We start from the raw sequence: 15,192 nt of genomic DNA, 5'->3' as shown, positions 1-15,192 counted from the left end.
AAATTAAGTTTTACTTAATTAATAAAAAAATAAAATAAAATAAATCCTTTGATAAAATTGAACACAAAACATCAGTTATATACTATTAAACTATCTCAATTATATTTTTAATAATTTTTAATTTTATTTTTAGATATCAATCAAATAGTTTATTTATTGGTTAGATCAAATTGCCCTTTCCGTCAAATGATGATCCATACGATTTTGAAAATATTGCTCTTTTAATTTTTTTGTTGAATTTTATAATCGGTTCAATAATTTAAATTAGAATGAAATAGTTTTTTTTTTATAACGAAAAACATTATTTGAATCAAATTATTACTTTTGTAATCGGATCATCTACACGGATAAATTTGCCATTAAAAGAAAATGTATAAAAAAAATTCTTAACAAATAATACATTCATCTAGAACGATAAAAAAGGATAAGATAAATGTGAAATATAAATGGAATATGGGCAAAGAAAGGAAAGAAAGGACAGAAACTTGGCAGCCATATTTAGTTTATTAGAATACCGAAAATACCCTCAACAAAACGGAGCGTGTCAAATGAAACGAAACCTCCCATTCAAAACGACAGCGAAGCAAAAACCGAAAAATCATTTTTCATCTTTGGACTACTTCACAAGTCACTCACTCATCTCAGCCAAAGTCCACCACACATGATTATTCCCATCCCTCTCTCCTCCTAACTCACTGGGCCCCACTAACGGATTTCAAAGATTTCTTTTAAATTTAGTTAATTGACAGAAAATCAGAAATAAAAATTAAATTAATAATAGAAATGGAATGAGGGGCAAGAAAAAGAAAAGGCATGAATGTGGCCTTTAAGCCTCCGCTCCGCTCTACACGCGCCTGTCTTTTTTATTAAAACTAATTCTCTCTCAATTTAATTATAATATTTATTAAAATTTTAAAAAATCTTTCAGTTCCTTCTATTTTCTTCACTATATATATCCTCCTCGTTTCTATTTCCCTCTCATCTCCAACCCCTCATTCAACAACTCGTCTTTCTGCATCTCTACGACTGAGTTTCAAGTTACAGTTCAATTCGCAATCTTCAACGATTCTACTTTTCTTCTTCTCTCTGTCTTTTTCTCCCTTCCAAACTGAAGGCATTATTCTTTTATTTGAGTATTTTTCATTATAATGGCGGAGTACAAGGAAGATAACGTCGACGACAACAACAATAAAAACAAGAGGAAGCGAGTATCGCAGCACGAGGACTTGGACGGTTGCAACTCGGCCGAGTCGAAACTCGCCCGAGTTGACTCAGTTGACTGGGAGGAGAACTCGGCCGGAGCGAACGTTGTCGATGCTGATGCGTGTAACTCCGGTTACTCTTCCGGTGTGGACTCGCCGGCTGCGAAGCGAATTGAGGACGATTTGCTTAGCAGCATTCTCGACGAGTCTGATCCTGATCCGGCGATCCAGGGGCTCGATTCGGTGATTAAGAGCTTTGAAGAGGAGATTCTTTTCCCCAGGGAGTTGCCACCGGTGGTGACGTCAGCTTCCGGCGAACAGAGGCCGGAGATTGGTTATCTTTTCGAAGCTTCTGACGACGAGCTGGGCTTGCCTCCGGCGCTTTCTGCCGGAGACGAGGAGAACGCCGGAGAAACCGTTGATTTGAACGAGATCGAACCTGAGCCGTTCTTTCCATGTGATAATATCGGTTTGACTTTTGACGACGGAATGTTGAGTTACGACCCCTTAAAATTCGGAACCGGCGGTGATTCAGATAATAACGAATTTTCTCATGATTTTATCACATTAGGGGGAGGTTTATTCGATAGTTTTGAACCAGCCGAAATATCGGAACATTCGTGGCGGCAAGAGTCGCTTTCGGCTTCGTAAGAATTAAAAAATAAATGTTTCGGCCAGCCGACACGTGTGTTTAACAATGAAATGTGTTGATGGTACGGTAGGGGAAAAAAAAAAAAAAAGAAAGTTAGAATGTTAATCGTTAATACAACAGTAACAGGTGCCTTGGAAAAGAAATTAGCAAAATTTATTTGTTTTTTAATCTAAATATTTACACAGATGTATTAAATTATTAATTCCACAAATACGTTAAAAATAAAGGAAAAAATATTTTCAGTTAAAGAATGTACGGATTCTCAGTATTTTAAAGATTATAAATTTAATTTTATTCTGTAAAAAATACATAAACTTCAGATATGTCTAATCCTTACTATGTAAGAAATCCTATAATTTAAATATGCGTCTCAAATTTGTAATTTGAATTGGTGGGTTATCAAGCAAGTTAGGTGTAAACTTAATATATGTAGGCCCTTAGACAAGATTCAACTGTAAAATATTTGGTCTCATCGACAGATTATTTCATTCAACTAATTTTTTTTCGCAATTCGTGGCTGATTGACAGGTTCATCTGAAATTCAGCTGCTTCATATTTTATTTCATTACAATCCAAACCCCAACAAACACTTGCTGAATGAATGAATCTACCGAAAATTCAAAAAAAATTATGCATTACATCAAAAACATAACTAATCTGCAAGAACCCAAGTTGGTGGAGGCCAGAAAGGGTTAGGAAAATTGTCAGTCTTCTCAACAGAATAATCCTTAAGGTTAACAACCTGAACATCATCTAATTCACCACAAAATAAATCATTTTTATATTTTCCTTTGAAATAAAAAAAATTCCCTCTACACCCACTCAACTCTTCGGCCACAATAGAATACGAACTTCTTAGGCCCACAGAGGACACCCAAACCCAATCCTCCAATCCATCCGTCACTTTTATCCATTGATAAATCTCTTCATCAAGCTTTAACACCAAAAACTTGTCATCTATACCGTAGTACCGGACAATCATTAGTAAATCATTTGAAGACTCTAACAAATATATATCAAACGCACCTGGCGGATGTACTGGTATTTCAACCTCCACAACTTTCAAAAATTTAGAATCTGTAATTATAATAGAATCATAGTAGGTAATAGTATAGAACTTGTGATTGCGATAAACAATATCCACAAGATAGTCAGGAAGCCCAAAAGCCACTGTAATGTCTACCTTAGTCCACTTCTTGTCTATATTTCTCCATACACTCAGTAGGTCGCCGTTGAATTTTGCCATGACAGCAAACTCGTCATCATTTTGATCGAAGAAAGAAGAAGGCATTACTTTCACAACTTTTGTCTTATTGCTTTCATAGTTAAAAGCTGGTTCAAGAACGTAGGATTTACTTATTTCCTTAACCCGATAATCCAACAAGTTCAAAGATTTATGTGGCAAGTTCTTAAGATAAGATTCAGAGACGGGATCATTTATTCGGAATTTTCCTGAAGTTGTCTCTTCAACTTCGACAAACCATTGTGCAGATGTTTCATCGTCAACAGGCTGGATGGCATAAACAGTAGATTCTATGAGGACAAAGGGGCCTTCCTTGTCAGGTTTGGGACCTTTGCGAAAGTCAGTTGTCTTTAAAATTGATTCTGGAAATAGGAGTTTTGGGGGACCGGGCAGTATGCATCGGAAGGAGCTACAAACAACGCGAAAACGAAGAATGTCGATTCGTGTGTGGAGGTGTTTTGCTATTGACGTAAGGAGTTTTCCAGGAAGACTAGTCCAATCCGGAGTGGTGGTATCTATGACTGCAAAATAGCTCAAGAACAAGAGGATGAAGAATTAAGAAGAGAAAAATAAAAATGCAGCCAGGCATTTGAGATAACAGTGATTCAATAGGAGGCCACTTAATTGTGACTTCTCCTCTCAGTTATTTATAGGTTAAAAATAAAGCTTTTTCTTGTCAATTAAGTCTTTGAAAAGAGTAAGAGTCCTGATAATACGAAGAGACATAATCACATTGTTAAATAATATATATACCTTTTTATTTGATCTGATTCTAATTGAATTCGATTCTAATTTAGTTCAATCTAATTCTTATTTGATAGTATTTTGATTTGGTGTATATTATTTTTCCAATTTAAAAGGGTAAATTTACCTTTCAGTCAATAATATTTATGTAAGTTTACAATCCAATTTGACATGATCACTAGTCAATACTATTTGATAATTATACATATTTATATATATAATACTAATCAAACTGCATTATTGCAAGAAGAATCAAAAGGGAGACCAATGAATAATCATATCATGGTTCAAGAGATTTGATGTTTAAGTAAAACATTTTTGCCCACCTTGAGCAATGAAAAGCACAACCCACAACTCATCTATGTTCTATATTATAGAAAAAGTAGTACATGCTCCATCTGAACAAAATAGATAGGTATTCATGTACATCGAGACAAGAATACAAATTATGTGATGTATACAGGTACATATGACATTTTTATCTCACCATTAGAATAAATTGGGTCTGTTTCATAATTTGGATAGTGATACTCAATCGCATGATAATACATCAACTATGTATTCAATTATTTACTTAAAATTATGTACACATAATATTATTTTAATAGATAATGCACCAGCAGTAAATCGGCCTTCACTTTACTCTTACTATATCAGTAATCAATAAAGGAACACCAAAATCATTTCAGACAAACGAGCCTCAAAATGTAAATTTCTCAGATTCAAGCAAACATAGAACAACGGATTATTCATAAAAATTTTCAATTAAATTATCAAGGCTAGGCTTGCCTAGAAGGCACACCTTTGACAACTACAGAAAATAGTATAATTTAATACCTTTGTAGCTTCAAACATCTTATTCTCGATTATATGCTGAAATTTGTCTTCGAGATTTCTCTTTGAGATACTGGTAAGCGTTCACTGCACTAAAAACCCAAAAAATCCAATGCAATATCAGAAAACATGGCAAGAAAAATAAAAGACACATAGATGCATCGTCAGAGTGCAAATCTGGATACATGCAAGTGAGTGTAAGAACCAAGTAGAGCAATGCCTCTGTTTCGTGGTTGGAATCGGAATAGACAAAAACAAGTTAAAGAGACAAAAAATCAACAGTTCAAAACCCATCTGAGCTGCATGCACAACCTTGATTTTCTCAAAAGTTCTTCTGCTAAGGTGTTAGCGTCCAATGATTCGTAAACATGATCAAGGATCTGAAGTAACAAAGGGATATGCCAGACCAAGAGAGGGGAAGAAAAAGAAAAAAAGAAACACATAACATTGCAACTTTGTTACTTTGAATCAGGAAAAGCATATTAAGGTCAGAAAAAATTAAGAACACTAATTACTCACAATGTGCTCTTGCGTATTTTGTTAAGAAATAGCAAAAGATGCAAAAGCAAAATTATGATTGATTTACCTCGCATCTCCAACGGTTACATAGATCCCTTTCATCTTTTGTATGCTCATCTAAAAAGAACAATAAACTAAATTCCCCTTCAATAAATCTAAAACTAATTTCCAAAACACTCAATTTTAAACTTACAATAATAGGCTTCACGATTTGTGAGAATTAAACCAATTTTTATTTTTTTATTTAATTAGTTTAGATTATAGCCTATATATTAATTTTATATTAGAGATATTACTGTTAGTTTTTTTGTGTGGTTGGTTTCTTATTTTTTGCCTAAATTTTGTGGCTAGAGTTAAGTAATGGTTCTATGATAGTTCTGTGCAATGAATTAGAAATTAAAAATTCTGCCTCATAAAATTGTTTTATTCTGGTCATCATTTATGTTCTTTTAATTTTATTATTTTTCTTAACCAATATTTTGGCTCCCGCAAGATTTCCTCTTATACTATGTGCTGAAATTCTCGAACATATGCTTAAATTCGTTCTAAGATTTCTCTTTGAAGTATTGGCAAGCATTCTCTGCACTAAAAACCCAAAACTTCCAAAGTAATATCCTAATACATGACAATAAAAATAAAAGACAATAGATGCATCATCGGAGTGCAATTCATGGTACTAATATGGATTGTAATAACAATATGAGTTGCATCAAACACGAAACAAGAAAAGGAATGGACAGATTTAGACTTGGGAAATGGAGAGACTTGAACTCTCAGCTGCTCCTATTGGCACAGTTTTATAAACTGTTTGCCAAACCTTTTGACAACTCTCCCAATGCAATTAAAAGAGGATGATACATTGGGTTGCCATGTCGCCCTATAAGCTAACAATGGCATTACCCATGATCCTCCTTTATACCTGAAGTTAAAATCCGGCTACATGCAAGTGAGTGTAAGAACCAAGTAAAGCAATGCCTCTGTTTCCTGGTTGGAATCGGAATAAACAAAAACAAGTTAAAGAGACACACAATCAACACTTCAAAGCTTATCTGGGTAGCATGCACAACCTGGATTTTCTCAAAAGCTCTTCTGCTGGTAAGACGTTAGTGTCCAATGATTTGTAAACATGATCAAGAATCTGAAGTAACAAAGATATATGCCAGGCCAAGAGAGGGGAAGAAAAAGAAAAGAAAAAAAGAAACACATGACATTACTTTAAATCAGGAAAAGCATATTAAGATAAGAAAAAATTAAGAACACTAATTACTCACTATGTGCTCTGGAGTTTTTTGTTAAGAAATAGCAAAAGATGCAAAAGCAAAATTATGATTGATTTACCTCGCATCTCCAATGGTTTGCTCACCTAAAAGGAACAATAAACTAGATTCCCCTTCAATAAATCTAAAGCTAATTTCCAAAACACACTTCTATACTTACAATAATAGGCTTCATAATTTGTGAGAATTAAACCAATTTTTATTTTTTTTATATAATTAGTTTAGATTATAGCCTATATGTTAATTTTATATTACAGATGTTATTGTTAATTTTTTTGTGTGGTTGGTTTCTTATTTTTTGCCTAAACTTTGTGGCTAGGGTTAAGTAATGGTTTTGTGATAGTTCTGCGCAATGAATAGAAATTAAAAATTCTGCCTCACAAATATATTTTATTCTAGTCATCATCTTTGTTCTTCTAGTTTTATTATTTTTCTTAATTAATATTTTGGCTCCCGCAAGATTTCCTCTGATACTATGTGCTCTGAGATTCAAATTATGGAAAAATTTGTTTAGTCTGAAACTATAAGATTAAATGCCCTAATTCCAAGATCAAATTCAACATAACAAATTTAATTTTAAACATTGAAAATTTTACTATATAAAATCGTTATATAATAAAAAGATCATTATAAGTTGATTCAACTGTATGCTATATCTTCTTTGTGAAAATGGAAAAAGAAAAGGCACAAAATTAATAATAATTTTCATAGTTATTCATAAACCTACCAGCGAAGTGGAAACAAGAAGGAAAACGTTGGGATAAGTGGAATTACCTTGAATATGAGTTGCACTGGCCCTTGTAAACTTTTGCACTAACAGTTAAAGAACCAAAAGAACAGGACAAAAAAACTCAAGAGGGAAAAATGAATGCTCTGGAATTTTATTCTCTGAAAACCTTAATGGTTTTACAAACTACACGGCTTTTATGCATGAAAAAGAGCGGGAAAAGTAAACAACTATTGCCAGTTGTAGTAGGTAATCGAAGCTGTTTAGCGGAAACCAATCTAACCGTGATTATTCCTTCATCAGATGACAAGTAACGCTTCAGCTTCTAGCTTTACTTCTTAACGTATAAAATGTGATTCTTCCTATTCATAGCTATGTTAATGATATAGTGCGTATTAGCAAAACATGCCGTATCACTAAAACATTTACATCATCCGCTTACTTCGTCACCATATCACAAATTATGAGACGTATGATAATAACACTAGTAAAAGAGAATTTGAGCCCACACGGTTCAAATTCACCCCCAATATACAAGTACCTTCTATCCTTTTATCTCATCATTAGCATGAATTGGATCTGCTTCATAATCTAGATGGTAACGGTGAATTTTACACTCATCTAGTGTTACAACCTGCATCACTAGGTACATGTCAAAAAGTGTTTCTACGGGGAAGAGTCACCATATCTCGCGGCCTATTCAGCTGGGTAAGCAAGAAGCCAAAGTCAAGTCAAGGAGTCTTTGATCGTCATAGAACTTTTTTTCGGCCTTCACTTTACTCCTATTAAATTAGTAATCAATAAAGGAGCACCAAAACTCATTTCAGACAAAAGAGCGTCAGAGTAAATTTCCTAGATTTAGGCAAACACAAAACAGTAGACTATTCATAAAAATTATCAATTAAATTATCAAGTAAAGCCTTGCCTAGGAGGCACACCTTTGACAACTATGAAAAATAGTACAATTTAATACCTCTGCAGCTTCAGACATCGCATTCTCGAACGTATGCTGAAATTCATTTTGAGATTTCTCTTTGAGGTATTGGCAAACATTCTCTATACTAAAAACCCAAAACTTCCAAAGTAATATCCTAATACATGGCAATAAAAATAAAAGACACATAGATGCATCATCAGAGTGCAATTCATGGTACTAATATGGATTGTAATAACAATGTGAGTTGTATCAAACATGAAGCAAGAAAAGGAATGGCCAAATTTAGACTTGGGAAATGAAGAGACTTGAACTCTCTCCTAGAGGAACAATTTTATAAACTGTTTGCTAAACCTTTTGACAACTCTCCCAATGCAATTAAAAGAGGATGATACATTGGGTTGCCATGTTGCCCTATAAGCTAACAATGGCATTACCCATGATCCTCCTTTATAAGCCTCTGTAAAGAGATACCTGAAGTTAAAATCCGGATACATGCAAGTGAGTGTAAGAACCAAGTAGAGCAACGTCCTTTTTGCCTGGTTGGAATCGGAATAGACAAAAACAAGTTAAAGAGACACACAATCAACACTTCAAAGCCCATCGGAGCAGCATGCACAACTTGGATTTTCTCAAAAGCTCTTCTGCTGGTAAGGCGTTAGCATCCAATGATTCGTAAACATGATCAAGGATCTAAGGTAACAAAGAGATATGCGAGGCCAAGAGAGGGGAAGAAAAAGAAAAGAAAAAAGAAACACATGACATTGCAACTTTATTACTTTAAATAAGGAAAAGCATATTAAGATCAGAAAAAATTAAGAACACTAATTACTCACTATGTGCTCTAGAGTTTTTTTGTTAAGAAATAGCAAAAGATGCAAAAGCAAAATTATGATTGATTTACCTTGCATCTCCAATGGTTACATAGATCCCTTTCATCTTTTGTATGTTCACCTAAAAGGAACAATAAACTAGATTCCCCTTCAATAAATTTGAAGCTAATTTCCAAAACACTCAATTCTATACTTACAATAATAGGCTTCATGATTTGTGAGAATTAAACCAATTTTTATTTTTTATATAATTAGTTTAGATTATAGCCTATATGTTAATTTTATATTACAGATGTTACTGTTAATTTTTTTGTGTGGTTGGTTTCTTATTTTTTGCCTAAACTTTGTGGCTAGGGTTAAATAATGGTTCTGTGATAGTTCTGTGCAATAAAATAGAAATTAAAAGTTTTGCCTCACAAATTTATTTTATTCTAGTTGTCATCTTTGTTCTTCTAATTTTATTATTTTTCTTAACCAATATTTTGGCTCCTGCAAGATTTCCTGTGATACTATGTGCTCTGAGAATCAAATTATGGAAGAATTTGTTTAGTCTGAAACTATAAGATTAAATGCCAACTTAATTCCAGGATCAAATTCAACACAACAAATTTAATCTTAAACATTGAAAATTTTACTATATAAAGTCATTATCTAATAAAAAGATCATTGTAAGTCGATTCAACTATTCGCTATATCTTCTCTGTGAAAATGGAAAGCGAAAAAGCAAAAAATTAATAATAATTTTCATAGTTATTCATAAACCTACCTGCAAAGTGGAAACAAGAAAGAAAGCGTCAAGATCAATGGAATTACCTTGAATATGAGTTGGATTGGCCCTTGTAAACTTTCGCACTAGCAGTTATAGAACCAAAAGAACAAAACACAGAAACTCAAGAAAGAAAAATGAACACTCTGGAATTTTATTAAAGAAACAATGTTATAGCAAAAGTTAACTAAACACATATTTAAATACACATACAGTGACTAAATATTTTAGAACACCACATGTCCAAGCTTTAAAATGATGATCGATTTACCTTGGGCCTCCAACTTTTCGATAGATCCCTTTTGTGTTTTGTGCGCTCACCTAAAAAGAACAATAAACTAAGTTCCCCTTCAATAAATCTAAAGCTCAAGCTCATTTCCAAAACACTCCATTTTATACTTTCATTCATAGGCTTCAAGTTTTCCTTTGGTGCTACTTGCTCCGAGATTCAACTCATTGAAGAATTCGTTTAGTCTGAAACTATAAGATTAAATACCAACTTAAGTCCAAGATTAAATTCAACCCAACAAATTTAACCTTAAACACTGAAAATTTTACTGTATAAATTTGTCATGTACTAAGAAGATCATTGTAAGTTAATTGAATTGCACGTTATATCTTATATATGAAAACGGAAAAAGGAAATGCACAAAATTAATAATAATTTTCATAATTATTTATAAATCTACTTGTGAAGTGGAAACGAGAGAAACAAGAAGGAAAGCGCCGGGATCAGTGGAATTACCTTGAATATTATGGATTGGCCCTTGTAAACTTTCCCACTAGCAGTTGTAGAACCAAAAGAACAGAACATTGAAACTAAAGTGAGGAAAAATGAACACTCTGGAATTTTATTCTCTGAAAACCTTAATGATTTACAAACTACAGCAGCTTTTATACATGAAAAATAGGGGGAAAAGTAGACAACTGTTGTCAGCTGTGGCAGGTAATCTGAGCCTTTCAGCGTAAACCGATCTAACTGGTCACCTGAGATCCCCTGTTCCTGCCGTTGGATCTGTTATTCCTTCATCAGACGACAAATAATGGCTCAGCTTCATCTGATGAAAGGAAAAGGAAAATGACTGTATCCTCCGATCCATCTGTCACTTGGTTCAGGACATAATGATGACGACATATTGTCAACAAATTAGTTGCATAATCCAGACATCAAAAACATAAATAAGCTGCAAGTACCCAAGCTGGTGGAGGCCAGAAAGAGTTAGGAAAATTGTCAATCTTCTCAACAGACTTCTCAGTGGGACGGTTTAGGGTTCTTTATGCAATACATGTGCGCTTTTGGCATTGGCTTTGCTGTATGTGTTGTTGATTTTATTGAGTCTCGAATTAGAAAATGTTAAATCAGTTGAATTGGGAATTCTTGAACAAGGATTTTGAAATTTGAAGCTGGCTGGTTGTAAATGTAGAAGATTATAGCAGTTAAAAGATTCATTTTATTCACATGATTATATTTCTTGTTTAACAAAATAATATTTCACAATTGGAAAATTAGATTAGAAGTTGTAATGTAGGCTCATGGGGAATACGATTTGGTAATTGAAATCATTTTTTGTCTCTCACATATTGATCATTGAGGGTGTTAGCATTTTCAGTAATTCATTTTGGCGCAGGATTGTTTTAGGTTAAGAAATGACTGCTTATGTGTTAATTGTTGGCGTTTTATAAAGCTAATTCTTGATGGCTCTCTGGGCTGATGTTGCTGTTCTTGTGTTTTTTGGTTAATGAAACAGCTGATTGCCCGTGGTATTGCTGTGGTTACATAAAATGAAGGAGCCATGGATTTTAAGGAGACGCCTGCATACAAAGAGTCAGTCCAATCTCGAGAGCTTTTAGAGGGACTTGAGGCGTCTGATTCGGATGTCTTCGAGTCCAACCCAACAGAGGTAGTACCTAGTCTGGATTAGTCACCTTTCAAATGAATGGAAAAGAAATTGTATTCCAGACACGGTCTAGTTCTAGTTGAAAGAAAATCCTTTGAAGGCATTGCCCTCAATTTATAAGATAACGTTTGAAATTTATCTCAAATTTATCTTAACATTGTGTCACATGTTGATACAAAAAGACATTTTATTGTGCATTCATGACTGGCAAATTGCCAAGATGTACATCAGTTCGACCTTTGCAGTTGTGCTTGTAGAAAGGCTAGGTTTGGTTTCTGGGGTATCCCTCATTTTTCGAACATTCGACCTTTTTGTGGATTTGTCAGCAGGGTCCGCCCTGTCTTTTAGATGATAATAGCATTTGGACAGAGAAAACAGCCAAAAACTTCATAGGAGATTGTTTGTAGAAATTTAAAAAAAAAAAAATTGCATTGGTCCATTAAAATCTTCGGGAAAATCTCAATTGATGTGATATTGAACAGAAATTTAGAGTTGATTTTTGAGCTTATGCTGTAAGAATGCTTGAAATAGCCCTGTTTTGGGATAGCAGAAAACTGATATCTCTCTGGTTAGTAATGTAGTTGGCGTTTGTTTGTGACTTAAGGCCACTAATTATTGATAATTTGCACTTAAATTATTAATATATTCTTGTATGCGATATGTTAAATTTACTTCTGCCATTGCCCCAAGCAAGCAAGCCTTATTTATAAACATAATGATAATAACATCTGAACACACTTCAAAGGGAAACATGGTAAATTACACCAAAGCTGATTGCTTAATGCATATACTGATCTCAAATACTAGTAAAGTTTACCAGGACACCATAATCACCTACTGACAATGACTTAATTGAAAAAGCTACTGTTGGATTATTAGATTTCACATATTGCAAACAGAATTGTTGAAATTGCAGCCATAACTGTCAATACACCTTCTGCCGGCAACTTTATACCAGTGCTCCTGCCAAGTCCAAGTCCCATCATGCTTGGCCTAGGTAAATCCGGACCCAGCATAGGAGGAGCTTAAAGTCAACTAAAAGGTGCTTAAAATTTTGTCAATTGCATACAGCAACACTAAAGTTGGCATTGGCGCCAACGGGAACTTGAGGACCGGCTGGGGCAAGTACCTCTTCAGTGAAATCAGAACAATGCTTAAATTGAGGTGGACAATGATATATCCGCTATTTGTGACCTTATACATTGAAATTTTATACAAAGAATAGGCAGCTGCAGGGCTAGTGTGGAGGTAATAGGCAAATTCCTGAGGGTAGTGCCAATGAGCAAGAGGCAAAGGCAAGCAGGTTGCCGGCTGTAGATTTGCTTGAGGTTGATACAACACATCTGCGCTGGTGACTGGGTGGTGCCTTGGACAAATGGCACACATGGGGATAGTGGTAGCAAGTGAGTTACGCGATTGGTTATGGTCAGCGGAGTTGGAGCAGCAGGGCCTTGAGAAAGGGCAGTTGGAGGAAGGGCAAAGAAGAGCAGCATGACCACAGACCTTCTAGCAATGACAGGAAGAGAATGAACAGGGAACATAGATTGTTTCTTGTTTTGTGTTTGTGTGTGTGATTTCTTGAGGGAAATTAATTTCAACACAAATTGGTAACTTATAGATACTGAAAATAGATATTGGTCCATGATGTAGAAATATGGTCCCTCAATTTATTATTCTAGCACGCTTTATCTCCATCCATTCGCTGTTAAGAAGTATAATCAGCTAAAGAAGATCAGATTTCTCAATCAAAACTGGTCCAATCTCTTGCAAAAATTGACAACCACTTTTGTTTGTAGTAACCCTAAACTTAAGCCACATATCATGGCCTTACCTTCTTAGACTTAAACTCTATCTAAAGCTATAGAAATGGCTCCTCTGGTTGGTTCTCTGTCACTGCCTCTGGTTTCAATGGAGATTTCATATAATACTAATGAATTTTGGGACAATGGTGTTTTGGTTTCAGTTTCAGGAAGTGATTTTAGCAGCTGATATGAGGTGTGCCAAGTGCCAAGCGAAGGTAGCCAATGTAATTTCCAGAGCTGATATTGGTATGTTTCTTCTTCAAAATACATCTCAACCCATTATTTAAATCAGAATTTTAAGCTCTGTTTCGTATAGATTGACCATATTTCTGCAGATGTGGAAGCTATAGAAGTGAATGTATCAAAGAAGGAGGTGATTCTTACTTGTACACCTGTCAATGAAGGATCATCATCAAGAGAATCTTCTACCGTATGCAACAATTTACCCAGAAAAGCCCCACCGACTGTATGGTTTCCTTCCTATAATCGATCTCAAATCAGTGTTATCTACAAATTATGAGTCCTGTAGCAGTTTGTAGAATCAGTATCCAAGTGATGAAATAAATGTAAACCTTACAGGCTTTTTGTTGGGTCTTTTTTAACAAGAGATGCAGCCTCAGTCTGTTCCACACCAGTTTGATCATGAACCAATCCTCATTGCTATAATAATTTGTCAAAACTGAAAAAATGTTGTGGCTAAATCTTTTGGAGATGATCTGAAACATGCTAATTATTGTCTGTTTTGCTAGTTTCACGAGTACTGATATTGGAAATTTAACCCGATCTATGGCAAGCGTTATCTGGTTATTCATAATTTTTCTTTTCTTCTAAGTTACTCCTAATATTATAATTTTTCTTTTCTTCTAGTTCGAGAGGATTTTGTTTTTGGGTTTTGGACAGTCATTATCTAAGTCTAGTTCTAGAGTTGATTAGAGAGACTTTCGACGCTTGAAAGGCCAGAATTAGGGGACTTTGGATTCTTGAACTGGCAGTTTATAGTTGTAAATCCCAATTATTTTGTAAATCCCAACTCTAGAGGATATATACATTATTTCTTTTTCTCACCAATAAAAGTAAGACTAGATTCGAGTTGAGCTTGCTAAGTCATGTCCTGAAAAATAACAAACAAATTCAGCAACTTCGACAGAATCACAGCTACACAAAATCGACAAACAAGTTCCCCAAATCTCCCTGGCGAAATGGCAAACAAACAAAACCAGTTCCCAACCTCAAATCTCCACAGTCAGCCAATGACTGCAGGGCCTAAGACTGATACAAGATTGCAAATATGGGATCAATCTTTAGAGGAAATCCACAATGCCAACCCATATGATATCAAAGCCACAATTTATTCGTAATCTTATGAATTAGATCCAAACCAATAACACTAGTAGAGTAATGCTGAATACAAGTAGTTTTGAGTAACCAAATGGGAATTTTGATAATGAGACTATTACTTTATTTTTAATTTAAAATCATCTAATAATATAATAAAATACCATTTGAGTTCCCAAAACTGAGTGCATATGCATTATACTCAGAATAGTAAAGATCCCAACTACAACTATAAACAACCATTGCCAAATTTAAACCTGAATGATGTGAGGTTGATGGGCCATGTCCATGTGCCGCTGGAGGGTATCCAGCCGGCGGATAGCCGGCAGGAGGGTAACCTTGCTGTGGCGGATACTGTCCTGGAGGATATCCATGGCCTCCATGACCTGCCACATGACCAGCTAAATGAACAGCAATATTAAAAAC

The 15,192-nt window shown here is 34.6% G+C and overlaps 4 protein-coding genes and 1 pseudogene across 5 annotated transcripts; 3 read left to right on the top strand and 2 right to left on the bottom strand.

The window, feature by feature from the left end:
- Positions 1-1,148: 1,148 nt before the first annotated feature.
- On the top strand, positions 1,149-1,853 carry LOC123204321. Its single transcript, XM_044620927.1, has one exon. It carries the CDS (start codon positions 1,149-1,151, stop codon positions 1,851-1,853), a length of 705 nt encoding a protein of 234 aa, XP_044476862.1.
- A 653-nt stretch (positions 1,854-2,506) lies between these two features.
- LOC123204320 (F-box protein SKIP23-like) lies at positions 2,507-10,789 on the bottom strand. Its single transcript, XM_044620926.1, has 7 exons — positions 10,719-10,789; positions 10,477-10,597; positions 8,607-8,671; positions 8,172-8,289; positions 6,262-6,332; positions 6,114-6,178; positions 2,507-3,618 (listed from the first exon to the last, which is right to left on the bottom strand). Exons 1-7 carry the CDS (start codon positions 10,787-10,789, stop codon positions 2,507-2,509), a joined length of 1,623 nt encoding a protein of 540 aa, XP_044476861.1.
- Positions 10,790-10,809: 20 nt separating this feature from the next.
- LOC123204319 lies at positions 10,810-11,860 on the top strand (annotated as a pseudogene).
- Positions 11,861-12,348: 488 nt separating this feature from the next.
- On the bottom strand, positions 12,349-13,325 carry LOC123204318 (non-specific lipid transfer protein GPI-anchored 10-like). The gene is made up of 2 exons (XM_044620924.1): positions 12,792-13,325; positions 12,349-12,653 (listed from the first exon to the last, which is right to left on the bottom strand). The coding sequence occupies exons 1-2, from the start codon at positions 13,270-13,272 to the stop codon at positions 12,505-12,507; spliced, it is 630 nt and encodes a 209-aa protein (XP_044476859.1). The 5' UTR covers positions 13,273-13,325; the 3' UTR covers positions 12,349-12,504.
- Positions 13,326-13,375: 50 nt separating this feature from the next.
- LOC123203888 lies at positions 13,376-14,132 on the top strand. Of its 2 annotated transcripts, XM_044620357.1 has the most exons (3): positions 13,376-13,507; positions 13,593-13,677; positions 13,767-14,132. In XM_044620357.1, the coding sequence occupies exons 1-3, from the start codon at positions 13,496-13,498 to the stop codon at positions 13,949-13,951; spliced, it is 282 nt and encodes a 93-aa protein (XP_044476292.1). In that variant the 5' UTR covers positions 13,376-13,495; the 3' UTR covers positions 13,952-14,132. The 2 variants fall into 2 exon arrangements, with proteins under 2 accessions (XP_044476292.1, XP_044476291.1); XM_044620356.1 differs by lacking the exon at positions 13,376-13,507 and having other exon boundaries at positions 13,521-13,677.
- The last annotated feature ends 1,060 nt before the right edge of the window (positions 14,133-15,192 follow it).

The sequence above is a fragment of the Mangifera indica genome, chromosome 20, assembly GCF_011075055.1.
Source record: "Mangifera indica cultivar Alphonso chromosome 20, CATAS_Mindica_2.1, whole genome shotgun sequence".
NCBI classification, from domain to species: domain Eukaryota; kingdom Viridiplantae; phylum Streptophyta; class Magnoliopsida; order Sapindales; family Anacardiaceae; genus Mangifera; species Mangifera indica.
The sequence above is the reverse complement of the archived record's forward strand: the minus strand, read 5'-3'. Positions and strand labels throughout refer to the sequence as shown.